The sequence below is a fragment of the Hirundo rustica genome, chromosome 8 (genome assembly GCF_015227805.2).
Source record: "Hirundo rustica isolate bHirRus1 chromosome 8, bHirRus1.pri.v3, whole genome shotgun sequence".
Taxonomy (NCBI): domain Eukaryota; kingdom Metazoa; phylum Chordata; class Aves; order Passeriformes; family Hirundinidae; genus Hirundo; species Hirundo rustica.
In genome coordinates this window covers 36031568-36059180 of record NC_053457.1, presented here as the reverse complement: position 1 = coordinate 36059180, position 27613 = coordinate 36031568, and the positions used below count along the sequence as shown (strand labels likewise).

General features: G+C 36.0%; 1 protein-coding gene across 1 annotated transcript; it reads right to left on the bottom strand.

Moving 5' to 3' along the window:
* Positions 1–381: 381 nt before the first annotated feature.
* MSH4 (mutS homolog 4) lies at positions 382–26358 on the bottom strand. The gene is given in 27 exon segments (XM_040071445.1): positions 382–1072; positions 1417–1505; positions 3096–3270; positions 4744–4875; positions 5391–5509; positions 6694–6747; positions 6750–6893; positions 7732–7856; positions 8670–8773; positions 9181–9269; positions 9272–9316; positions 10119–10290; positions 10868–10930; positions 11344–11418; positions 14005–14016; positions 14018–14073; positions 14863–14880; positions 14883–14918; positions 14921–15033; positions 18718–18839; positions 18842–18896; positions 19489–19604; positions 20340–20450; positions 23057–23112; positions 23115–23219; positions 24019–24180; positions 26103–26358. Coding segments are annotated over 27 exon segments (2790 nt in total). The 3' UTR covers positions 382–886.
* Between the last annotated feature and the right edge of the window lie 1255 nt (positions 26359–27613).

Below are 27613 nucleotides of genomic sequence, written 5' to 3'. Positions count from 1 at the left end.
ATGCCAGACAGAGAGAAGGGGTGGAAAGTTGGATATAAAGCTGAAAAACAGGAACAAACCCAGGACCAATTAATTGATGAGATGAAACCCGAATGGTTGATGTGCCCCAGCTTTGGTGTCGTTCAGCCCTCACCCCAGCCTGTGCCACCAGTGAACACCCTGATCTCCAAACTCTTTCTCAGGGAAATTTCACCTTTATCTGTTCTCTTCCCCTCCCAGTATCTCCGAGTGATCGGAATGAACATGATGAGAGGCTTCTCTGTTGCAGATTCTTTGAAATCCTACAGTGACTTTGAGACTAAGCAAGAGGAGTATGAGAAAACCCGTAATACTTACTGCCAACTAACATCAAACTCCTCTGGAGAAGAGACAACAACTTGTTTCACACATCCAAATTCCTTCCAGTTCTAGCATCATCTGTTTCCCGGCATTGTGAGAAGTGTTTTGCACACCACAATGAATAAAACGGTCTCATTTTCAGAAGACACAGTTGAATGAGAACAGACAGCAAAAACTGCTTTGAGGCAATTTGGACACACGTTTCCCTTTTTGCAATCTGGACTTTCTTTTGTGTCACACTTGAAATTCTGAGTTCCTTAGTACTCTGCCCCAGCCCTTCCCTCTTCTCTCAGTGCTGCTCTAAAATGATGAAAATTACACAATTTATTGTCAGAAAGAACTGTGTTCCTCATAGAAGGCAAATGCTTTTATTCCAGGTATGTTGGGGGAGGAGGGAAACCCATAAATGATATAGTCTTCCATTACTGAGTGTAATTTAGACTAAGAATTAAAAACATAACACCATGTGAAAAAATAGTACTAAATACCATGGGAAAAACCTGAATCATCTTGCAGTCATAAAAATTAGAACTGCCTATGTTACGCATTACTGTTGCTCATCATTTTCTCCGGGTGTAGGACAACTGGCTTCATACCTTTTCTTCAGGGCTTTCAAATACACCCGCAAACTGTCAGGGTCCAGTCGAGAATTTCTGGCAGTCTGAACCAATCTCATTGCTAACTGGTACGCAGCTCTCTGTTTCATCATCTCAGGAGTGCTCTTCTGCCTGTGCTGTTCTTAAAAGGATACATATATTAAAATATGAAATACATTATGTTCTACTGTAAAAATACCAGTATTAGCTATTTTTCAGCCTGTTTTTGATCTCACAATTCTTGGTTTGCATACAAACATTACATCCAATACTCCTTTGCCCTAAGGGTAATTTTGTGTTGTCAGTTAACATTGACCTTCAATATCATCTTTCAGAACTCGTTCCAGAAATACGAAGTTTAATGACATCTCTTTTCACTAAAACACAGGCAGTGCTTATCCTGTATCCTTTCAGAAACTGCAAATACATTTGAATTGTATAAAAACTGTGAAATACGGCATTGTAATTTTCTAGTACGTACCAAAATTTGTTTTGCGATATGATTTGTTATTTCCTTTGCATCCAAAATTATGGAGGATGGTAGGGAGGACACTTCTGCGGCTTTTAGTCCTGAACATATAAAACACAAATCAGGACTTTTTATGTCATTTTTATCCCTACCTTCCATTTTATGTCTTCCAGAATTAACCTGTTTTTCCAAGGGGTAAAGATTTAATTTTTATTAAAATGTTTTTGGTATACATATATATATATATATATATATATATTTGTTGTTGTTGTTATTGTTGTTAATAAACACTAAGGTTCAGAGAGTTACAAATAAAAAATCTACTTTGTTTTACTACTATCTGTGAAATACACCTTGACATCAAGTGACTGCTGGCAATACTGTAAATGGGTAGAGGAGACATATTAGGGGGTTAAAAAGAAAAAAAATGGCACCATGGTGTTAACAGCTTTCTCGATTGAGGTTTTGCTAACTGCACTCTCAATTATATCCCGACGTTCAGTGGACATGGATGTAATTTTTCAACTGCTTTGTTGCCAACAGCTAAACTTCCCGATACTTGGGGTAAGAAAAAGATATAAACATTTTTTTCCTGCCCTAACGTGATTTTTTAACTTCTTCCTTTGTCTGTACCCCTGGAAAGTCTTTGGTTCATTGGGTGGTTTACTACTGCAGGTTCAAAAATGAAAAAGGGTCATGAGGCACCATTTCTTAGAATGTGACTTTGCTCAAGTAAGGTAAAGCCAAGACACGAACACTGAGTTTCTAAAGGTCTCCCTGTTCTCAGAGAGATTACTCTGTAAACATACAATTCTTCGGAGTTAGTGGTGGCATAGCATCTAAAATTGAGCTTGTGCTGCCAAAGTTAAACAAACTAATTCTGAAATTCTGATCAAGAGACGTTTTAAGTCCTATTACTTGAAGTTTAACTGGAATAAATTCTAGTCTTAGGTTACCGATAGCTTGCAAAAGTCAAGTGTAGCTAATTTCCTCTTGATTAAATGTTACCTAAATCAAGGAATCAACATCTGAATCTAGTATTTGGAAACAGACAGATTTCTTTAAATCTTTGTCACTCATTCTTTTCTTTATTGACCCACAATTAATCAATCTGTACAATCTACACTGTAATTTATTCTAACGTTAAAAGAGAAGTAAATCCACCTTTCAGAGAACACTGATGCTTTTGTGGACCCACTCAGAATTGTCTTAGCCTAATATACTGTAAAATTCCTCCTTTTTTAAAGAAACTTGATTCCTTTTTGCTAACTGAAAAGGGCTAACCTGCCGTTAACCAGTCTTATCACTGCTTATGGCAGACACATCTTTCTCTCCAGAACATTCATTCACTTCCATAAGTGCAGATTAAATGAACTCAGGTAGCATATGCTCAGAATGACTCAGCTCATTCAAAGAGACATGAACAGACATGAAGGAGGTACTAACATCAGTAAGATTTTTTTTTTCATGACAAAATACTACCTGAAGCTACTATCTCACTACACCGTTACTTAAAACACACAATTATTTGGAACAAATTATAGAGCTGGAGATCTCGTTATCTCTCTCTTTGAGAGAGACAAAAAATTAAGAGAAATCTGTCATCAGAAAAAATACTGTTAGATGCCTAATAACTGAGATGGTATCTTGTGTAACTTTTGCCAACTCTAAGTCACAGTGGAATTCATTACCATAGTTCTTTTCCTCTGTGTATCCTTTAGAAAGTGTGTAAGTGTAAGCAATTTTCTCCTTATTTCCAGCACTGCTTCTCACATGCTGCACTTCAAAATGGTAGTTTTCCACGTTGGGATATAAAGCGTCTATATGACATAATTCCAGGAAATGTGTAGCAAACAGTGTAAATGCCTAAACAAGGAAACAGAAAAAAAATTACTTTGGCAATGATCCAGAAATAAATTATAATAAATAAGAAAAAATCAAATAATCACACAGATGTCCAGGTTTTCCTCCAAAACACTGAAAAGCTGTTTTTACATTACTAAAGCAATGAAAATCCTTCAGGGATGCATTCTACCATTGGCAAGTACATCTTTTCCAACTGGGGGATTCTCCTGCTCATTGCTCAATAGAAGGAAAACAGTATCAGAAACAAAGAAAGTCCATGATGCTTACAAAATCTGACTGGTGTGGATTGGAATGACTGTCAAATGGTTGCTTAATTCTCTCAAGGAATTTTTTAATCAAAGTACAAGTGACAGAAAGTACCTGAGTTTTTCAAATCAAAAAACCCACAAAAGTACTCTGAATAAACTCTGGGGAGAAACAACACCTGCACACTCAAAAGACATGTAAGAGCCACCCGAGGTTGCTGACATAACTAGAAATAGAGGTGAAATTTGCAATCCATCTAAATTATCTTCCACTTTCCTAAACAAGTTTATAACCTCTGTGACCAATTCATAAGTTGTGCAGAACTATCACTGTACCTTGAAAAGTAACCACCAGGTAAAGAGGTTCACTTTTAACATTCAAGAGAAAAGCAAAACTAAACTAAATAAGCACAACTAAACAGACAGGGGTATTCTCTTTATAGACGTAGTTACAAGCAAGTTGGAGAGATATTGTGACCAGTGTACTGGTTTTAGATGGACTAGAGTTAGTTTTCTTCATAGCAGCTTGTGTTATGCTGTTTTGGATTTGTGACCAAGACAGTACTGATAAATCATCGATGTATCAGCTGTTGCAGAGCAGCGTTTGCTGTTCTGCTCCTCACCCTGCCCCACCAGCAAGCAGGCTGGGGGTGTTCATGGAGCTGGGAAGAGCCACAGCCAGGATGCTGACCCCGAACTGACTGCAGGGATATTTCACACCATACTACACCACCACAATAAAACTGTGAGACGGAGGAGGAAGGAGAGGCATTCAGTATTCTGGTAACAGTCACTGTGAGGAAACATCATTGCAGGAAAACAACTGAATATCTGTCTGCCAATAGGAAGCAGTGAATGAATTCCTTATTTTGCTTCTGCATATGGGTTTCTTTACTTACTAAACTGTCTTTATCTTAGCCCACAAGTTCTTGTACTTTTACCTTGCGGATCTCTCCCCATCTCACTATGGGGAGCAAGCAATCAACTGGGTGGTGTTTAGCAGCTGACTGGGGTTAAAATCACAACTACCAGTGATTCAGAATTGCAGCTTATGTCAGCATGTTTCCTCTATCACCATAATTCTTACTACACACCGGTTATGAAAAATACCATACTTAGCCAAGAAATCTTTCCAAAACTGATGTTAAATTATGAGAAAGTTACTGTATTTACTTTCAGGATGACAGAACAACCTCTAAGGCTTAAATTTCTTTCAAAACAGAATTACCTTTAAATTCAACAGATATTCACAGGCAGCATAACAAATGCCAATACCTTCTTTCGGCACTGGTACCACCTCTGCCAAGCTCATCAATATGATGAGGGATTTATCATTAGCATTTTGTATGATGTACGTTATCTAGAAAAAAATTCAAAGTGTTATCATTCCCACGTGTTTTATTTAGAAAGGATTTTTTAATCTTATACAGATAGAAGATAATGCAGGAATTTTTTAAAAAATCTCTTGAGATACAGCAATTGTCCCTTTCCAAAGCTTTTAAACAGCTGTCAATCCTAATCAAGCAGACACACTAAAGCACCCTTTCTCTTTTCTACTGACCTCACCCTCAAAATGGTATCGGTTTGTGAGAGGAAATTCAGAGAGCTTCGGCTCCTTCAAATGATAACTTAAGTCTAAGCTTTGCCCAAAAATGTTTGAAAGTACTATCCAATGAAGCACTGATTTTTACTCACACTGGAATATCTTTCTATTTAAGAGATGCCTGGGTTTCCCATGGTTTATCATAAAAGAGATGAAGGCTGAATTTTTGACCTGTTTTTCAAATACACTCTTTCAGTGGAAATATACTACTACAACTTCTATTAGCTTAACACTAAAAATAGGCCTTGGACCTGGATAGCTATATTTCATACCTCTTTCATTTCCTTCATGAATGTTGATGCATTTGTTTCAATATCATCATCCATACCTATTCTGGTAAAAATCTGCTCTGCAATTCGAAAAGAACAATACTCTGCTGGGACGTAAGAACCTACAAAGCAAGTAAAATACAGGTTTCTCTCATCACTATGACATTTGCCTGAATATGTCACTGGGGAAAAAAAAATTACTTTTACACTTGGTTTCTGTGCACAGCAGAGAATGCATCTTACTTGATAAAGTTTGGTAAGATTACGTTCTACCATTAATTTATGAGAAAAAAATTATTATATAGATAGGATAATTAAAGAAGCTTATAAATGAAATTTTAAAGAAATCATACACCTGAAGCTGTTGGTCAGTCTAAAGGGATGCATAAAAAACAATGAACTATAGGATTGTTTTACATTTCTGTGGCCACTGATTTACTAATCCTGAGAAACATCAGTTTCCCAAAATAAAGATTATGTTGCCTTTATCAGACTTCAAAGCATAGTAGTTTTAGCGAATAGGAAAGAACAGGAACCTTTTTCCAATAACTTCACAGTCTGCTTTATTCATATTAAACTCATGTTTTTGAGAGCAATTCCTCAAGAACTTGCAGTTAGTGGGAATTAAACTGACAAATGCATGATAGATAAATTTTATTCTCCACTGCTAAGTAGCTTCATTCTATAGAGTTAGATCTCTGACTTGTGCTACCAGACTTACTTTTAAAAAAAAAAAGTCAAGAGGAATTCCTGAATATAGAAATGAGTCTCAGTTAGACTTTACGAATAGTTGGTTTCCTTTTAAAACTTTAGTAACAGAACCCTGCAGTATTTGTTACTACTTTTATTTGAAGTAGTTGATTATTTATCTATGCATTGCACTTGTCTGGAAACACGTTTCTCTATGTAATTCAGGTATGCTCTAGGTCATGTGTTTCTTTTGGATGACTAACACACGTATCTGACCAGCATACTTGAAAGACACTCACTATCAGTCTAGCATAAGGTACTAGATTGGGTTATGGTGCTCCAAAGAACTAGGGCATGCAACTGTGCTCCTCTGAAGATAGACCGGGAAGGCTTCAAGATGCGCAGATGTGTAGGTGTCCGATGGCAGATAAAAACCTACAGTTGCCTCTGTCAGCAGCACAAGAGCTGACAGAATAAAATGGGCTACAAATTACCTTTTAATATTTTATTTAGATATAATGTTATTCTGGAAGCTAAATCATTCACTTTATAAATATTTTTAACAGGGGGGGAAAATGTGCTGCACAGATGATTAATATTGTACACTCTTACTCACCAATCTGTGCCATTATTTGACAGAGAGCAATTTGTTTCAGGTATGTTGATTTTCACTCATATTGGGTCCTGTAATAATGACAAAATTGTTGCCCTCTGTCAGGTATGTGTTGTTAGACACAGGTTTTTCCATAGCTATCTTTCAAGAATGGGATGCCATCCCCTGCTTGATTGCTAAAGTATCGGTAAATTCTGGACGAACTAAATGAAAAAAAAAGATTTAAAACACTGAGGAGTTAGTGTGGGACCTTTACATTATTAAACTAGTATGTTTTGAAATAAAGTGAACTGTTCCAGAGCAGAGCTCTTGGGAAAGAATTATCAACCACTTTCAGGTACAGATTCTGATTACCATGCCAGCCTTCATGATTTAAGACTACAGAAAGAAACCCGTAACTAAAATTTATTTCTAAATTAACGTTCTGTGGTTTGTTCCCTAGTAAAGCAGGGCTGGACTCCAGTAATAAAAACGCAAAAAGCCAAATATTTTTATAAAGTACAAGGGTTGAGGACTCAGGTTACTTCTACATATGTACCCCTGTATTTGCATGGTGAACAAGAAAGTAGCATTCCTTCTATTTTTGTTAAATGCTACCGTATCAATTATTTGGAATGTACCATGCCTACAAGGTCCATTTGATGCTGGAACTATCTCTATGGATTTCTGTCAGAATATAGTTATTTTCTGAACCAATTACACATGGCTCCTCTTTATCTTCCAGAATTAATGTAACAGAAAAAAGTGCAAACAGAGAATGTCCATACGCGTTCATGCTTTTGAACAGAATATGCTTAAACTGTCTGTTTTGAGAAGAGTGACTGGGAAGGCTTATGGCAGCTAAGTAGCAGAATTTAACTTAGATGAATGGAAGCAGAAATAATATTGGCATAAAAACTGGCAAAGGCAGACCAGAGACACTCACCTACAGACTATGGAGACACAGAAAAAGAAATGGAACCGGACAAAACAGCTTGGTTATTCTCCATCAGAAGGGTCTTTCTCTGGCCCCTAAGAGAATCAAAGAAGAAACAAACTTACCACAATCAGAAAGGGCGCAGGCGTGGGCAAATGAAAGCAGCAGATCCAGCACAGACACAACGTCAGACAGCTTGTATAAGCAATGAATGTGTTCATAGATTTCATTCAGTAGTTTACACACTATTCTGAAGTAAGACACTGATTTAGCTGTTGCATAGCACATCCTGTTACTTTATACAACTTGCAGAAATAAAATAACTATAATGTTCATACTGTGTACATTAGGTTAAAAGGTCACCCATAAATCGCAATCATTCTACCAGATGTGAGCAATTTCGTTGATGTAAATTAGATCTTGTACCATCATCTCAGCTAACGTTCTGCTGATCAGACACAAGACACACACCTCAAATACCACCAGCTCATATGAAAGCTTCACATAGAGAACCAAACTAAAAATGCTATGGGTCAAGTATGTTTATTAACATGTGAAATGTGACTCTAATTCACTTAGACTTTCGTGTTAAAAACCCCTACATGGTTGCTAGATAGAATTTCCATTCAACTGACAGGTAACCTTACACTTATTAAGTTGTGAATCAGAGAGGAGAGCAACACGACATGCAGCAAGGACAAGATACAGAAATAGATAATTCCACTCTAAATATAAGGAACTGACTAAAAGTAACAATTCTGCATTACTGATGCAAAACTAATGCATTCATTGTGCCATTTTGTGCAGATAATTCACCCATAAGAATTTTACATGATGACCACTTCTATTAATAAATGCCAATATATTTGCAATAATGTTTGATACAATACAAATTTACGGTGGGTTTTTTTGTCTCAGGAAGTACACTTGGACAGTGTTGCTTAGACTATTTCTGTAAGCCATACCTTAACAGAAGGTAGCTTTAAAAACCCCATGTAATTAGCTGATAACTGGAGAAAATAAAAGTACTTAGCAAATACGAAATAGTTTTAACAGGCCTTACAAGTAGGTCATGTGATATATTTCTCTCAGGGACTCCTGACATCTTTCATTCATTTTTATTAAATCTGCTGAAGTGAAGCTGTATGTGTTTTTCATTTTCGTGATCTATGGGGAATTGAAACCAACAATAAGAGCTTGCCTTATTATCAGAAGGAAAAACAGCTTCTAAAAACCAAACTGGAAATCATATAGGGAAATAAAAGAGAAAAAACAATGCCCAGTTTTCATTTTACTATATAGTTTTTTATGAAAATTTCACTAAAGATAACGATTAGCAAGATACGCAGCTTTATTCTTACACAAAACATAATTGCATGTACTTGCACACTTTTGATTATGTAACTGTATATAGGATAGTTATAAAAACATGAATTAAAACTTCATTAACTTCTAAATATCTTCACTGAGATTATTTTATTGTTGTTTGCTGTATAATGTGTACTTATTAATGTATTACATATAGCAAATAAAGTTTCCAAATATATGAGGGTAAAACATATTTGTACAGATACCTTTGTAAATTCTGAAGGAAGCTGACCATTAGGCAATGTTGAACAATCAGCATTCATCTGAATAAAAAATCCACGAGCAGAGCTGAAACTGTTTTCATTGGTAGGCTGTACTTTTCTGCAAGTTGTGTTATCATACCTACACACCACATACAAAGATTTAACCCCAAATTATATACATTCATGTACACCACCACCCCCCCACCCTGTGCCAGTACAAGATAGAAACTGTTAATAGAAGGTTTCAGAAATACAAAACCAGTACTCTATCTGTATTTTTCACTATGTATGAACATGAGATTAGAATAAAACAGGAAGACAGGTGCTAAAGTTTCTGATGCTCTTTTATGTTCTCCAACTATAGACTAAACTAGGAGAGTCCTTTAGCTAGAAATCAACAATTTATACTAAAAAAGGAAATCAGTTTCAGAAGAAATGTTTTTCTTCTGACAGAACGATAAACAGGAAAGTTACTAAAACAAAATAACGCACATCATGCTAAAACTCCTTTTGTTTGTATTTTCTGACCCTTAATACCTTAGTCCACAGATAGATCAAGACTGCTTAAAATATAAAGAACCAAGAACTCAGATACTTTAAAATGAAGAAGCGAAACCAAAGTTTACATGTTTTTATGCAGAATGTTTTAGGTAGAGTAATTCTGTTCTATTACTTCAACTTTTTGCACTTTAAGAGGACAAGGACTAACAGAGCTTTGAATATAGGAATCACCATATAATTATTCAATTTTATTAAAATAAAACTGAGTTTTTATCCAGAAACTGAGAATCTCAGTTGCTTATCAATGACAGTCAATTCATACCAACACTAAATAACTTTTACACATGAGAAGGCTGCAACACATAAAATTACACTGCTTCTATATGTCAGTGCAATGTACTTTAAACTCCAATAAATACAAATTTTAGTTTAGAAAATACCTGCTATGTCATCAACAATTTTACTGTATGTTCTACGAGCTATGTCAAGGAATTCACTGATGTTAGGCTTAACAGCATAGCACTTCTGGGTCCTCATACTCAGACATCCTTTTGTGTATCTTGTATCATCGTTAATTACAGTTGTAATCTTTTCAAGTATAATTCCAAATCTGCAATATCAGTTGTATCACTAATTAGATACATAATACTTTATGATTTTTACTTGCAGTATCATCCCCAATTGCAAGTAGCAGTATTGCAAATAATTGAAGCTACTTTTAAACTTTCTACTGTTAAAACAAAACACTACGTTTCAGTCCTGTTTTCACCTCAGAAATGAACTGTGACTATAACAAAGTCTGACTAAAAATACTATTCACATCTTTGGGAGATATAAAGTATTTCTCAAATATACATTTTTTTCAAATACACAACACTTGATTTTTGCATTATTATGGAGATTCTAGGCAATCACTACTCTTGTCTTTTCAGAATTATTTCTAAGGGAAATATTTTCTAAGGGAGTTCACTTCAGCAGCAACTCTGCTCTCACAGCTAACTCTCTTGCTTTTATCCCTGTATTCATTAGTTGAAAATTGGATTTTCTGACAATTAAAATCAGCTTTAAGCAAAAGAATTGAACTATACCCATAACTATAAACAAGGAAAGATGCAACACCTTTCATCTTACATCTCATCTTTTGAGATGAGTTTCTAACACAGTAGCTAAGTATTATGATAACTACCTTCGTATCTTCAAGAGAATTGTAATAAGCCTTTAGCAGCTGTGTGTTGCAGCTTCTTAGAGCAGCCTGTTGAAGATTAAAATACAGACATGGCAGTTACTTCTTTTTGCAGCCCTTTTAAAAGACTGAAAGCTTTCAGATTCAGTGACACTAATTAGCAGTTGTGGTAAACAGTCTGTGGAATCTGAGCAGGAGTTTCAGTTAGTGTTTGTTGTATATCAATCAAGGTAATGGTAGGAATTGTGGTCTTTACAGTATAGACACAAATGCCGTATTTCCGATTGGTGTTAAGAATCAACATACTACCTTGGCAGCATTACATTCTGTAATTATATTCTTTTTTACCTTCATCGATCCCTTCTGACTTGAGATATTCCATGAAATTTAATAAACTGCGCTTCGTAAAAATAAGGACAAAATGGTCTGTACTTTATTAAAAACAAACAAACAAACAAACAAAAAGAATGAAGACCACTTACTTTTAGAGGCTCCACAAGTTCTAAGGTATGCTTCAGGTAGATTAAATTAGTTATTTTTGACTCAGCAGTTTTAACCTGTTGAAAAATTTTTCCAATGTTGGAGGCATTTGTATGACTGTTCTAAAAAAGTACTTAAGAACTAGTAGAACTCATATTCTTAACAGTAAAAGGCTTATACATTTCATGAAAATTCCTGAAGCACTTCATAAGCTCACTCTGACAACTTTGTGTCTGCACAAAAAATGTTTACCTAAATTTTACACTGCCTGCTGTGATAGTTTGTCCATCAATAGTTCAGATTTTCCTATGTTTGAACTGATAATGGATGACTCCAAGAACATCCTGTTAGCCCAAGATGTGAAAACTTTTCATCTTCTATGTATAGTTAACTCTGTACAAGCTCTACACAATTAGTAGACTTTTTCAAAGCAAATACATTATGTATTATAATGAAGCACACAACCTTTTTTCCATAATGCTGTTAAACACAATATAACCCAGTTTGGTTGATTTATCTTTGGTTAATATATGTACATCTTTAAACATCTGCTCATATGGTAATAAAAAAAAATTTCCAGTAAATATTTCAAAATTTTATCACAATGATGACTGTTCTTCAAAATCTTACATTCTTGATCTTCTTTTGTATGCCTCATTAACACTCATGATAAAGAATTTTGCTGCTGACATTAGGGCATAGCATATGCAGTACACATGCATTGTGCAACAGGATCTTAAGGAAATAACAGAGATAAACACAGATTGCACATGAATATAGGAGCATGATCCCATGTGAAATCTTTTCTCATTCCTATAGAATATCTCTTTAGTCTTGTGACTGAGGGCATCTCATATCTTACAGTCATATAAAGGGCTTTTTTTGTAAAAGATAGAACTAAACAGTGCTAAATGCATGAATGGAAGAACGCTTATCTCCAAATAAATATGGGCTCTCAGACCCACGAAGAAATCAGAGATCAAAAGAACCGATGTGGTCATACGTAAAAAAAGTGGTAACAGAATGGATCTTTGATTGAGTAACTAGTTCTTACATGAATTTTAACTAAACTAGGGTTAAAAGTGAATCTCTGCACATGATACACTTAAGCCCAAAGGCTGTAAATTATTTCACCATCAACATGATTTTTCAAGTACCACATTTCAGCAAGACTGGATCAAGCAGAGTTTTTGAAGTGTAAGGCTTTTGTCCCTTGGAATCCCCTTGAAGTGCCAGATGTTATTTATGTAATGAATATGAATGCTTTTCCTTAAAAAGACAATTAGTCCCTCCCAGAAACTCATGCTTTTTCCTAACTACTTTGTAACTGCATGACATAACCCGGAGAGAGAGCAGTTATTAAAATAAAAAATTTACCTTTCCAAACCTATTTTTTAAAGTAGTGGAACTGTCTGCCTGGGGAGGTGATATAGTCACCATCCCTGGATGTGTTTAAAAAGAGACTGGACGTGGCACTCAGTGCCATGGTTTAGTTGAGGTGTTAGGGCATGGGTTGGACTGGATGAGCTTGAAGGTCTGTTCCAGCCTGGTGATTCTGTGATTCCGTGTGACTGACAGCCTCCTTTGGACGAGAGAATGCTCACGCTCAACATACCACTGATACATTTAGTAACTGAAACTGTAGGCTTCTCAGATGTCTGCTGACTAGTGGAAGGTTTACAGTGAAAGCTTTTATGGAGAGCAGGAATGAAAGATACTGAATTGCCTAATCTAGCATTTGATAACAGCAACTGAGCTAGCACATGAATAAGCATGTCTGTTGCATGAATACTAAGCTCTGCTATACTGGAACCAGTCAACGGTGAAAACACTGCAGTAAAAATGTTTGGTGTACATGGTCCTACGCATAAACAAAAGCATCCTGTGTGACAGTTTTAGTCACACAGATGAATTCATGTTACACATTTCTACAAGGAAAGCAGGGAGCAATAAACATTCTGGGTTTTGATAATGTCATTAAAGCAATTTATCTGCATTTATTACTGTCCTGTTTGAGTCTGTACCTGACTTCTTTAACTAGAATTAGAGAAATTCTTTATCTAAGCAAGTAAATTAGCATGACACTAAGAGGTAAAAGAGTTGTGAGTAGCTAAGATGCTGGCACAAGACGGCATAAACACAAGGAATCATCAAAAGCAGTGGCAGAAATATCCAAACTCAAGTACAGTAGGCAAATGTAACTTTTAATACCATGGTTTCGGTATGCTTAGTGGAAACAAAGTTGAGTTTCAGTAACCTCGAGCTCACTGTAGTTAACTGTTGGGTCTGGTCTCAACCAAGATTCACTGGTAAACTACGTGTATTTATTCAATTTTGATATTTTATTACACGTGTTAACATACAGACTGATATATGGGGCAAGATCTGATAAAAAATAATCTGGCTTTAGACGTAACAGTCACTACGACTGTAAGTCACTAAATGCTTTTTTCATTTATGCTGATGTGAAGAAACTTCCTCTCTCTCATCTGAGTACTGTTAAATAAAAGTACACTTATGAAGAATGAAGTTGGGGAGTGATGAAAGAGTAAGCATTTTTGGAAGGACATTAGCATAAATTAAGATGAATTACAGACATCACATATATATATTGCATGTTATAGGCAGATAATTGACTTTCCAAGGTGTATTTTGAAACATACTGTATCTTGCTTTCGGAATCTGTACCAAAACTGAAAGTAGTTGTTCTGTATCCAGGAATTTTGAGATCACTGTAAAACAAAAGTATACATCAGAAATTAAATTGAAGTTGTAAGAAGATGTCTTTTCTTTGAAAGCACAAAATTACTTAGCTATACTAGTGCTAATCTTTCCCTAACATTCTACTGTCACAAATTATTTACAGGGTAAAAACTAGCTTAAAAATAGCTAATATCTGAAGTATTTTGTCGTAACTATACTTACAACTTATTATACCTAAGCATGCAATGATTATTGTATAGGGTAGACAGCTGTCAATGCAGAAAATTTTTTTTTTCTTAGATCGAATTTCTGTTGTGACCAGATAAAGATTATATGAACCAGTTTCAGGTGGACTAATTCCAGTATTGTATTTTACCTCAGGACCATATGTTTTATGAAGCCATAGGAAAAAAAAATTTGTATGCAAGTATTGCTTAAGCAATGTGTTTGCTTTTTCATGTACACATTATATATACTTGTATACATCAAACATAATGCATACCCAGCCACAGAGGTAAAGAGAAACTCCAACTCTTTAAAAAGCTGTTGGCCCACAGACTTCTATACACTTTATGAGAGAAATTCAATTTTTCTAAGCAAAATACTTGAGAAAAAGTATGACTATGATAATATAAATTACTTAAAAATTAAAGTAATTTTTTAAATTGTTACCTAACTATGCTACCTAACAAACCACTAAAAAATACTTCTCAAACATACTGAGTCATACTACATATCTTCCTGTATTAGAAAAAAAAGGCTTAAAAAAAAAATATATATATATATATAGTATTAGGTGCTACAAAATAAACTACTACCTGCTTGAAGACCAAAAAGAGCTCCTCATCCTGGAGTAACTCCTGAACACAGTCAGTCTTGTGTTAATTGTTTCAACATCAACTGGAGGTTCCAGGATATTAGATCTAAGTCTTCGACTTCCACCAGGAGTTTTAGTATAATTTAGAATACCAAGAAGTGTGTGACCATTCCTTTGAAAATGAAGCAGATGTGAAGAATACATGCACCAAAAAAAGAGATGGCAAGTGTCAGGAGACTTTTAAAGGCAAAAGTATCCTAAAATCTGAGGCATGCTTTAGCATGCTTAGCACCTCCCTGTTTGCCATGCGTATTATAGAACTACAGTAGTTTAGGAAGGTAGGTAATTCAATGTAATTTAATATAATATTAGCTCTCAATTATATAAGTATAGAAATACATTTGTACTTAGGGTTTTATTCACAGTAGTAGTCCATTGCTACTACAGTGGTAAAGTTTACATTTTCTCTCTAAATTAAACTAATTAAAAATGAACAAATCAACCCTACACAAAGAGGCAAATTATCAAGTTATAATCAGAGATCAAATACTAATCAGAACAATTTACTTGAAATACATCTCTGAAAATAATTTAAAATACTTAGAAGTCAAAGAGAATAATTTTTGGTTTTATTCTTTTAAAGAACATATTTCAGTCAATACAGGATCTAAATAACATGCTTATAATTTGTAAGTATTAGTTTCATCTTTATGGCTTTTACATGTGAGATATCCCAGGGTTTCGCACTTAAGGATGATTACATCTATGTAGAATAAGCCAGCTGTAATATTTACACCTACTACAGAGTTAAAGTTTTAGAAACCTGAAAAATCTCCTATGCTATTGCTTGGAAGAAACCTGTGAAATACCGTGGCCATAATAACACATTGATTTTAAACCAGAACTTGAATAGGAAGATACAAGTACAAAAACCAAACACCGTGAAGATAGACAGGTCGTTACACAAGCAAGTAGACAGACAGAGTGAGCAGAAACACCCTGAAATACCATGATATATAAAAGCAAAGCAATAGTCAAAAGAACTTTAAAAAAAAAAAAAAAAAAAAAGGAAATTCAAACTCAGTTGTATTAAGGGTGCAATCGCTCTACGATGCAATCCATGACAACACTTAAGTGTAAAAGTACCTATCTTTAGGTAACTTGAGGACTTATTTCCCTGCACAGTTAAATGAAGAAAGACAAGGTCCCTCCAGAATTAGAACTGGCACACCAATTTGACTTTAGGCATTTCTGTGTGTGCCTGTACTATTAACTTTTTACCTTCTGATACCTAATACAAAGATAATCTAACCAGGCTTCAGGGGTAAGATCTATGTGATAAAAATAGCTATGTTTGGCTGAATCAAACTTGCCAATGGATCAGCAAAAATTCTGCATCAATGATGCTAAAAAAAAAACCCAGAGAAACTTAAAGCAGTATACTGTGTTCAGTTCCTCCTGTAACCACCTTCCTCTCAAAACCATCTGTGAAATTAGGAACAGAAAAATAGTTTTTCAGAAAAATAATGCTCTGAAAGTACTATTCTATGCAAGGCATTCTGTGGTTCTAGTGTATCTCCCCAAGGTGAAAGCTCTTTTTATATCTGGGTGATTAGGTAGACATCTCAACAAGGTGGATCTCAGAACCTGACAGGCAGCAAAACACAAGTTCCAAGTATTTCTCTTGGTAAACCAGAAATGTAACAGTCTGGAGAAGTTAAGCCCTGAAGGTTCTTCTGCCTACAAGGCAACTAACTCCCAATGAAGGAAGTTTGTCATGGGTTAGTACAGTTTGGCTTTTTAGTTATAGAGGGATGTAGAATGATTCTTCGGGTCAGGACCTGGGAATTGCTTTAGAAAGGACAGGGACCCTATCAGAGGGTTAGTTGGAATATTGGTATCTGTTTTGACCACTGAAAATTGTTGGCTACAACTTTGGGAAGTACCATATAAAACCCCTTGACTTCCTGTAGGTGGGTCCTTTTTCTTCCTTTCTTTGGCCAGAGAGAAGCAGGTAACATCGAATTGGGCTTGCTGCTCCCTCCTTTTGGGGGCAGAGCTGACCTGATGCCTGGCTGGATTCCTTCGGCTCCCGGGTTGGGGGGGAAAGGAGAGGTCGCTTGCTTTACAACAACTACTTTCCTCCAACTTCCTTGGAGCAGGAGGGATCACTGCCGGGCCCCTAATAAGAGCTATGGGCACTATTTAGGCTGAGGCCGCCACGATTTACACTGAGGGGTGGGCCAAAAAGGCATTTAGGATCCTGCCTGTTTTTTTTTGTGATCTGGACTGCCTGGTGCTCTGATCCCAGATGTTTCTGTGTGATTTCTTTCCTCCCTCACCAGCACGGCCTTGAACATCTAATATCACGAGCTACTGCTGGAGAGAGAAGAGACTCTGGGCAGATTTTAACCCTTTCCAGACAACATGAAGCTTCCAGAGCTTGGCCCTTCTCTGAGAGTGAACATAAAGAAGAAACAGCATGAAGTCAGTAGAGCGAGAGTGAAAAGACTCTTGGGACAAGGGTTGAAGAGTTGGTTGTTCCGTTCTTATTTGAGCCATGGAAATAAACTCTATATTTAGATCATTACTTTAAATCATGGGAAAGATAAGCATTTAGGGAAATGATTGTTTAAATTTGTGTGTGGATTTAAGCAAAGGTGTTTGTGATGTACTAATATTAATCCTATAAGATGCTTGAACAGAGATAAAGATAAAAAGCCCTATGCGCCAGTGAAGTGAGAAGATATCTCTGTACCTTGAGATGAAGAATCCTTTGCTTTTGAAGTTATTCATCTTTAAAAGGTGACACCCCAGTATGCAAAAGTCTAAGACCCACGACCCCACAAGCAGCTTAGGAGCCTGCTCATGGGAGGGGTCACAAAGGCAGGTTTTCCCAGGCAGCTGTTTTTGTGACAGTTTAAAAACCCACAAGAGAACTGTTTCTAGGTTGTCAGTGGGATCCATGACTCTAAAGGAGACTCTTCTCCTAAAGAATGATGAAAGACTATTGTCAGATAGTGAAACTGACTGAAAATTACAAGTTTTGTCTCTTTATGTTGTTTTGTAGGAAAGTGAACAGTTTGTAAGGGGAGGGAAGAAAGTTTTTGGAGTTTTATTCTGTTCTGTTTTACTTTTTTTCCCAACTTTCTTTTCTCTTCTTTTAGTGTGTGTTAATAAAAACTATTTACTCACTATTTTTAAAGTTGAGCCTGCTTTGTTTTTCTCCTAGTCCTCTCTCCCACAGAAAAAGAGTGAGTACTAAGACCAGAATTTAGTGAAGGTGAAACCACTACATTAATTGGTGTTTTCTGCCCAGTTGTCGAAATTTAAACTATTACAGAAGTGCTCCAAGCGTTGGTACCAATGTTGAAAACTACCATGCAATCAAGTACCACATTGCACACTTCCATCATTATAGAAATTACATTCTTTCCCACTATTAGATCCAAAAGAAATCAAAACAACAAGGCTGAAGTACATATCTTGTGCAAAATGAGTAAAATGTAGCTGTTTTAATCCAACATAAGAAACTTGCAGAAATATTGCCTCTTTCATTTCATACTCTGTGAAATTTGCATAAATAAAATTTTAAAGTCTGAATAAAACGTACACATCAATGTAAAGATGATTATGCATGATCTCCTTCTACAATTCACTTAGGATTTCCTGTGCTAGAAATTTTTGTGCTGAATTATATATTTCTCTGTCAAAATATTTTTTAGAAGCTCTGACTGGTATGCAAGTTTCTCTCATATAGAAATAAATATAATGGTCAGCTCTTTGACACAAATGTCAAGAAAACTTAGCAAAATCCATCTTTATAAAAACGTAACTTGGAAAAAACTATTCTTACCGAGAATCTCTATTATTAATCACTAGTTCAAGATTTTGTGCTGATGATGAATCTATCATAGCGGTTTTTTCTCACTCCCTTGGAAAACGCACCTTTAGTGATTTAGGGGCAATAAACGGAGTAGTTGAACAAATTCAACGTATTTTAGCAAAGCTGCAGCAGCTGCAAGACAGTAATACCTTGGAAAGAAACAATCTTTTATGAATGTTGAATACGGTTAATGAAATACCACAAAAGTAGTGCACTACAGAAATAACATTCTATACTACTACTGCGGTTTGGCAAGTACTGCGATTGATAGCACTGGAAAAGCAGTATATTTCAAATCTGCACAAACCATGCCCCGTGAACATATATTCAGGCAAATCAAATATTCATAACATTTGAGTCTCTGTACACTTGACAGCCTACATTATATTGTTGATATAATGAACATATATATTTCAACTGACACATGTGTGACTTGAAGACCCTGGTCACCAAGTATCAACACTTAAAAACTGTTGATTCACAGAAAATGATAGCTCGTGAAAGGTATCTTTAAGGAAAGAATGAAAAAGACAAAAGTGGAGAGCTGTGAAAACTATGTAACAGGCTTTCTATTTACATTTCTAGATATATCAGAAACACTGGAGGGCAAAATAAAAAGACAGCTCTGTTATGATTTCCTAACTTTTTGCAACATGACACAGACATATGTAATGAGTACATAAAATGATTTTGTTCAAAACTTATCTGGACACAGTATGCTTTTTCCTTATTTAAACATACTTTGATTGGACTTCCATGAAAATGGTGCTAAATTCAGATGCACACAATTGTTCTATGTACTCCAAACCCTTTGTTTCATTGAAGTATTTTCTCTGGACAGTTGTAAAAGTCACATTCTGTGAAGATGGGGATGAAAACAAATAGTTATAAAAGTTACATCAGCGAGACTTCTGTATTTTTCTACTGATACATTTCCAAGAAATCTATCAACTGATTCTGCAATCTGTCTTCACAGAAGTATTTGTTCTAACTTATTAGCACAATCAGGTCAATGTAACTGAAGGTGTATGATGCACAAGTGATATTTATGTGAAAAAAAGAGAAGAGAGGTCAGGAAGCAGAAGAGCACTCATGAAGAAGCCATAAACTCTGCAGGCATGAAGCAATTCAGGTAGTAATTAACAGTTTTTTAAAAGGTTCTGAGGATTTAATGCTCATAAATTACTTATACCAGTTCATCTCATCCTCTTTTACCATGATAGTGCTCTATTTCCTATTCTATGATACATAAACCGCACTGATTTATCAGGTTGAAAGAACAAGGGAGAAACAAAGGAGAATGCTTATTTCTTGATTTCTGTATCTTTCCTAGGTCCGTTATTACTCAAATTACCCAATGCCACAAATTCAAAACTTCAGCTCTCATCAGCAATATAGCTATCTATATAATTGTCAGTATCAGAAGTGGCAGCATGGGAGCTCACTATCATTCTAATATGAGACCTGACAATCATAGAAAACAAAATCTGTCAGCATTTAAGATTTTAGAAGTTGTGCAAAACTCTCAAATCAACCATCATATAAAGTGATCAACAAGAACTCTAAAACATTGAATGTATTTTAGATCTTACCTTGAAATGTTCTGTTATCAGATTGAACATTTTGTTTGTATTCCCTGCATCACAAGCAGTGTTTGACATTATTATTTCTAGTGGTGTTAAAATCTTGAGTTTAGTAATAACCTGAATTAAAAAATCAAAATAATTCAATAAAAAAATTATATAATCTAAAATATTTTGGACAATAATGAACAGCAATAACAAAATACAGAACCCTTGTATTTTAGAACCAGTTCAAGTTTTAAATTTTCTGCTAACTTCTACACTAATGAGTAAAATTCATATGCATCTAAATATACACAAAACTAAATTTAAAACAAACAAATAAATTTTAGAGCTTATTCCTGTATTTGGACACAGAATCATGCTTGCTGTTGAAGCAAGATATAAATATCGAAAACTATATTCCATGGCTATGATGGGGGAGGAGAAGGACTTATTTCAACAGATGGCAGCTTTCCGGGCTTGCAGCTGGAAGGTTAATGGTGCTCTGGATGATGAAGAAATCAAACATGTCTGAATAATACTAATCTTTTGATTGAGACTAGTTTTTTTATTTTGTTTTTACCCTCCTCTAGTAACATTTATCTCAGTATCAACATGGCTAAAAAATGTGCATATTTTACCAGCTTTATGTTATACGCACCCCCTATAAGCATTATTAGTAGACTATATACTCTTTTGCTGCGCAAGAAAGGACAAACATGATGCATTTATGTTCATTTATACCACCATTCACAAATTTTTCAAGGGAGAAACATGGAAAAACAGACTATATTTTAACTGCTTAGAAGTTAAGATGCACAAGAAGGGACAGATGAATGTCCCAATGAAAAGGTAAACAAGCATAAAAAAATACACAAAATAAATCATCGAAGGGCATTTGGAATGGGAGGGCTGTCACTGCCGTTCATATCTGCTAACCACTAGGAAGATTTTGCCAGTGGCATCACAGTTCAGCGAATCTTGAAGAACTTAAGGAATACAAGAAAAATTTCTTTACTGTATTTCCAGAACATTCAAAACCAAAAGTATGCACAAGAAAGAGAAAACACAGTAGGCTGGATACCAATCGTTAGACAAAGCATGGATTCTGAGAGTGTAAGAAAAAGCTGATCAGCAGATCAGACAGAATTGTTGAAAGGAATAGACGAATATATCTTTACAAACAGATTGTGCGAATCTGCTTGCAGATAGGGCCAGAGACTTGTAGATAAGGAAGTAATGGGATAAACCATCAATTTCAAAAAATGTTACTAACTGACATGGACTGCTGCTTAGCCAAGGTCATGCTCAACTCCTGAAATTCGAGAAGAACAAACACTTAACAGGTTTATGAGTATTTAACTTCCCCACCCAGGGTGGATTTAAAGCTAATTTTAATGGTCACATATCATATGTTATACACGGGGGAGTATATTAAGGGGCACATTTCGCAGGCAGATCAGGAAATCTGTACCTCCCAAGTACCTCAGCCAATAGGAAATGGGCAAAGGTTCTGCAGCTGGGAAGACTAGGATAAACAGGAGGCTGCAGTCCTCCAACAATTTGAGAGACCCCATGGGGAAAGGTCCCACGGCATCTCTCTTTGTTCAAAAATAAAAGGTACAGGACTCCTCTGTCTCCTCTGTGGACATAAACCTCTGGTGATGTGAATTTTTCCACACATTGTTAAAGGTTTGAGAGATTAAGGCAAGAAATCAGGCTGTTAGGACATTTCCTACATTAGATGGACACTAGCATCTCCTTTTTGACTGGATGGTGAATGCAGTATCAGTTATGAGCACAATGGAGAACTCAGTCATCTAAAAGGAAAATTAGGAAAGTATGTGTACAAATAAAAACGTTAGCTTTTATAATAGTAAGGTGGGGAAAAAAATAAATAATCTAACCATGGCCTGAGAGGCAGTTAAAAAGGATGCTCAATATGTAGCTATGTGTGTTAAGACCAGAACAGGCTCTAAAAGCACTAATACTTAAAAATAAAACAAAACAAAGAAACGCATTATACAACATTGTACATTATATAACAACTGTTATGTACAATGTAGTAGAATATAGATTGTACAAGGACACATTACATCTCTGTTTTAGTTAACAGATTTGATGGTTACTTATAACCTGAGTCAGAACTATGTACTGATACAATAGAGCTTTTGTTTCTTTGAATATTGTAAAGATGCTACAAGTCACGGTATTTTCTAGCTTGCTTAACTACAACAAAACCATGAAATAAGATGTTCCACTAATGCTATTACTGCATAAACCAGAGATTACTCATCAAATTAATGTAGAATATGCAGCACTGGCTGTACGTTGAGTGAGTTTCATTTCAAACTGAGATGGAATATTTACGTAAACAACGCCAGAACTATAATCACTCCATCACACACACACACACATTTATACAGTTCTGTTCTCAGAGTTCTTTTGCCTGATGAAGAATACTTCCAAGTTCTACTACCATATACTGCCCAGTGCCCTTCAAAACAAGGCATCTCAGTCCCACAAACAACGTATTTTGCAGAAAGGTTATTCTTCTTTTGAAAAACATTCTTTCTTAATATCTGAGGCACAGTATGGAAAACAGCAGTCTTTTCAACTGCACATTTTCTCAACTTGTTACTTCCACTTTTGAGAAATCTCTTTCACAAACTAGAAATTTAATTTCCCATTAGTCATTAGCTTTTTTCAAGAAAGTAAGTCACAATAATTAGCCAATAAAATACCTTGGCATAAGTTGTATTGTCTGCAAATTGTGACAATATCACCTCAGGATTTTTAAATCTATACTGGCCAGTCCAACTTCACCTCTGGCAAGGCCTCTTCCTTCTACTACAGCTACAATAACCGATGCAACATGAGCAGAAACTGCAGATGAGGATGTAACTGTAAAACAGTTGCATATATTCAGTTACATTCAATACAGATCAATGAAAGACTGATCAAGGAGCATCACAAATGATAGAGCAAGGATAAACAAATATACAGGTACCTGAAAGAATCATTACCCGTTCTGCCTTTAAGAACACTAAAGACTGAATTGATAATCATTAGTCAGACTGTGAAAGAACTAACTTTAACATTACTTCTGCATGACCAGAGCACATATGATACGTATAACATGGCACTAGGCATCACTACCCTGTAACAACACCATTTTGCTCATATGAAGCACTGCAATATGTACCATCAGCTACTGTGTAAGTGCTCTGAAGAATTAGTGTTCTATACCTCCGAGCACGCCAACATAAAACACATAAAACTTGCATCAAGAAACTTGAGGATTATGTTATATATTATGTCCAATGCATTACAAGCCTAAAAATAAACCCTGATTAGAGATGTGCATGAATGTGGGCTCTTTAGTGACCACACTACATGTCCACACGTCCACAAATATAATTTGATTTTAGACAATTTGAAAAAGGTCTGAATTCTAACTACACTGATAATTCATACATGAATACAAAGTAGCAAGAGGATGCAATACTAAAACATCTTCTCAGTATGTAAAGTAGTATTTTCTTGTTGGTGTATTGTTCCCTGGTAGCATTCTCTGTGGTACAAAACACATCGTGTTTTGAGTTTATTTTAGTATCTTAAGATATCACATTAAAATTTAAACTGTTTAATAAAGTTAGAAATGTTAGTTGGACTGTTTCCTCTAAGAGCTGTTAATCTTACCCCGAATATCCCATAAGAGGGGTATGGCTTCTGCAACCAGATCTACCAGAAGAGAGAGGCGTTTTCCCTACACATGTGCTATTCAGGCCTCGCACAGAAGAAGAACTTGTGAGATTCAATGTGTTAGCATTTTCTACACAAGAACTTTTGTCCCCAAAATATGATTCTGAGGGGGAGAGAGAAGTAAGTAAATTATGAAAACAGCCACAACAAATTTTTATACAGAAAGCAATATACAAAAAACAGCTTACAAATCTTCATTTTTTTATTAGAAGAGATACCCAGAAATGTCATTCTATGAAACCTCTCCAGAGTATAAAATGAAATAAAAATCACACTGCTTTGAAAACAAGCTTGCATTAACATGATTTTCTACAAAGAGATTACTTGCAGCACCAATAAAAAAAAATATTTACACTGTTGAACTGAAATAATACAGAAGAAGTCACTTTACTAAGTATCATTTCATATTCTAATGAATTCCAGATTTATGAAAGAATGCTATAAATCAACTTTATCTCACATTTGCCCATTATTTGAAAAATCATTATCTAAAACTGCACCAATGTTCATGAAAATATTTTTCTAAAAGCTGAGCATTCCTTTTTAAAAACAGGACAGTAGAAGAAAACAAAGAACCAGTTGGGAATGATAACCCTTTAAATTGATGAGGATTAACTCTCAGAAATCATACAGTAATCAGGGATGTATTTGTTAACAAAAGTTTCTTTCACACATGTATCTAAGATCTACCAATGTTTTTAAGTCATGCAAAATATCTTTGTCTCAGAGACTTTTAAATTCCAGTAAATTATTTAGTGTAATTTACTTTTATTATTATTATTATTCTCGAGATGACTGAAGACATCCTTAACCTAGTTAACTGCTTTTTAAGATTTAAAAAAAAATGAAAATATAAACAGCCGATCCACTCAAAAACCTCCAAGTTTTATAAAAAATGCAAACACAAATGTTTCTGTTTCTTATATTACATTAAAAACTGACACACAGGACAAAATACTTCAAGTATTGTCTTTAGATGATTGATTACTGCATGACTCTATCAGGGTTCACTGGTACAAAAATGTCTGCAGTACTGAGGTTCTGGAGTTTGGGGTTTTTAGAAGATGAGGTGGGATTTTCTTTTTGTTTGTTTGGTTGGGAGTTTTTTTAATCTTAAAACTGTGACAAGTGATAAAATATTTGCTCAGACTCTTTGGTTGGGAACTTTTTAAAGAGTGGACATATCAGCATTGGAATGCATACTGATAACTTTTTTTTTTTTTTTAAACAGCATTCACTTTGATTTTGGTGTAAATTCAGTCAGAATTTTGGCAGAAGAGACTTCCTGTAGAAGGTACCGAATCTGGCATAACAGGGGGGAAAACAGTAATTTTAACGACCAGATGAACCAAATCATATACAGGTATTTCTCAAACCCAACATTTAAGTCATACCCCATTTGAATTAGCATTCTATTTGGGTTTTTTTTTAGGATTTCTCAGTAATCATATGTATTACCCAAACCCATTTTTACCTAATTTCCAATTTATACATAATTTATACACATGTACATCAGAATTCATTTCAGCAAGTCTTAAAATAATTTCCAACTTTTTCATAGTTACTTTTTGCCTGAAAAATACCACAATTTTAACTTTTTTTGCTGCCTGCCAAGATACAGACTTTGACAGTAGATTTTTGTAAAGGACGGCAAACAGCAGTACTGCATTGTAGGAGCACAAGATTCTTACCACACATCGAGATTGACAGGCACTTAAAACTGTTTCGAAGGCTGGGCAAAACCATAAAACAAAACCAAAACACTGTGCAGCAATTCAAACACGTTTATTGATCCCACCAGAGAACTCAGCGACTACTATCTAAAGAAAATGAAGAGAGATTTCTTCAAAGAAGTGCAAGGAACGATTTCCATTGCTCTGGCCGGCTAAATGAAAGAAATCGCTATGACGGTTAGTTGCTGCTGCTCCATCTCAGTAACCATCGCTTTTAACAGCTCTTTCGGAACCCGACCCGAGCAAAGAGAGCGGGAGGATAAACAGATAAAGGCCGGGGCAGAAATCATACCTCCCCTTTCGGAAACCGCCGGCTTCAATGCGCTGCTCCTGGCGGCCCGGCCGGCTGCGAGGCCTTCGCCGCTGGAACCGCTCGGACGTGCCCCGCCGCTGGAGGAGCCCCCGGTGCTCTCCGAGCTGTGCGGAGTCTGCAGAAGACCCAGAGTGTAGCGAGGCGTCTGCTCCGCCCGCCCGCACACGCCCGGCGTGGAGGAGCCGCGGCCCGTGTAAGACTCCGAGGTGCCCGTCCGCCCTCCCGTGCCCGCCATGGTGCGACGCCTCAGCAGCGCCTCCGCAGCGCGCGGGCCCGCGCCCACCGCCGGCAATGGCGGCACCCGGGCCCGGCTGCGGGGGCGCCCGCCCGGGGCCGACTCCTCGACATGGGCCCTGCTGGTAAAAGTTGTCGAGCTGCACCTATAAATAATACAGCAGTACATAGACCTGCTGGCCCTGCAACAGGTTTCATTATAAATACGCGAGGGCCACAGGAACGCAAGGAAAATGCTTGCTCTCCTCTTTAAAGCAGGAGTACTGCATTTTAAACGTAATTTACCCCGCATTAATTCTTCACCATTCAGACTATTTTAGCAGGAACGTCAGCAATGTTTTCATCCTGCTCAGGAGTTCAGATACAAAAGATCCCCGAAGTAACCCCAATGCTTGTTTACCCTCTGTAGTTATCTTAAACACGTGCTTGACTAACACTGCTTTGTATATTAGCATCATGTAACATACACCACTAAAATGTTTCAATTCACATTACGACTAGGCACAATGTTGCCTCTGGCACTAAATACACCTGCATTATAAAACACTCCATATACTCATACCTTTTTTAACCTACAAGCTCTTAAGAAATCACAACTGACTTAAGAAATTAGACTGACCTTTCATCAGAGAACTCCAATAATATTAACAGGATTTCAATCTAAAGTGAAATGTTCTACACTGCTATGCAGCATCACCCACAGTCACCACCCAGGCTCTCAGTCTGTAAGAGACTAGAAACTCTGAAGACAATTCCGTTTCTACAGAACAAGGAAAAATAGCAACTTTCTATCTACTAAACAATGTTTTCCTGGATGAAAATAAGTGCACTTGAAAAGGAAACCGTAATAAAAACAAACTTCTAATTTTTTTGTTAACCTTTACAGTTAAATAAAATCAGTCCTGTCATTCCCTCACACTCAACACAAAGCCTTTTTGCAAGGCTTTTTATTGTAAAATTTTACAAACCTTGATAAATAAATAAAATTTCAGGCTTTGATCAAAGAATTCATCAGGCAAGTGGGCAGTTAAAAGGGGTATTTTTTACCTTATCTAAAAGCCTGTAGGCTTTAAAAATTCACTAGAAATGCTTCAGCATTCAAATTTACATTTTGGTTTTTTAAACTCAGGACAAGTAAAGGTCTATCAAATATTGACTTTGTCCAATTCTACACTAAATGAGCTAAAAGAACCCAGATATTGAGCCCCACCTTTAAAAGCCAAGGCACATTCAAGACCAGCACACTCCTCTACCAC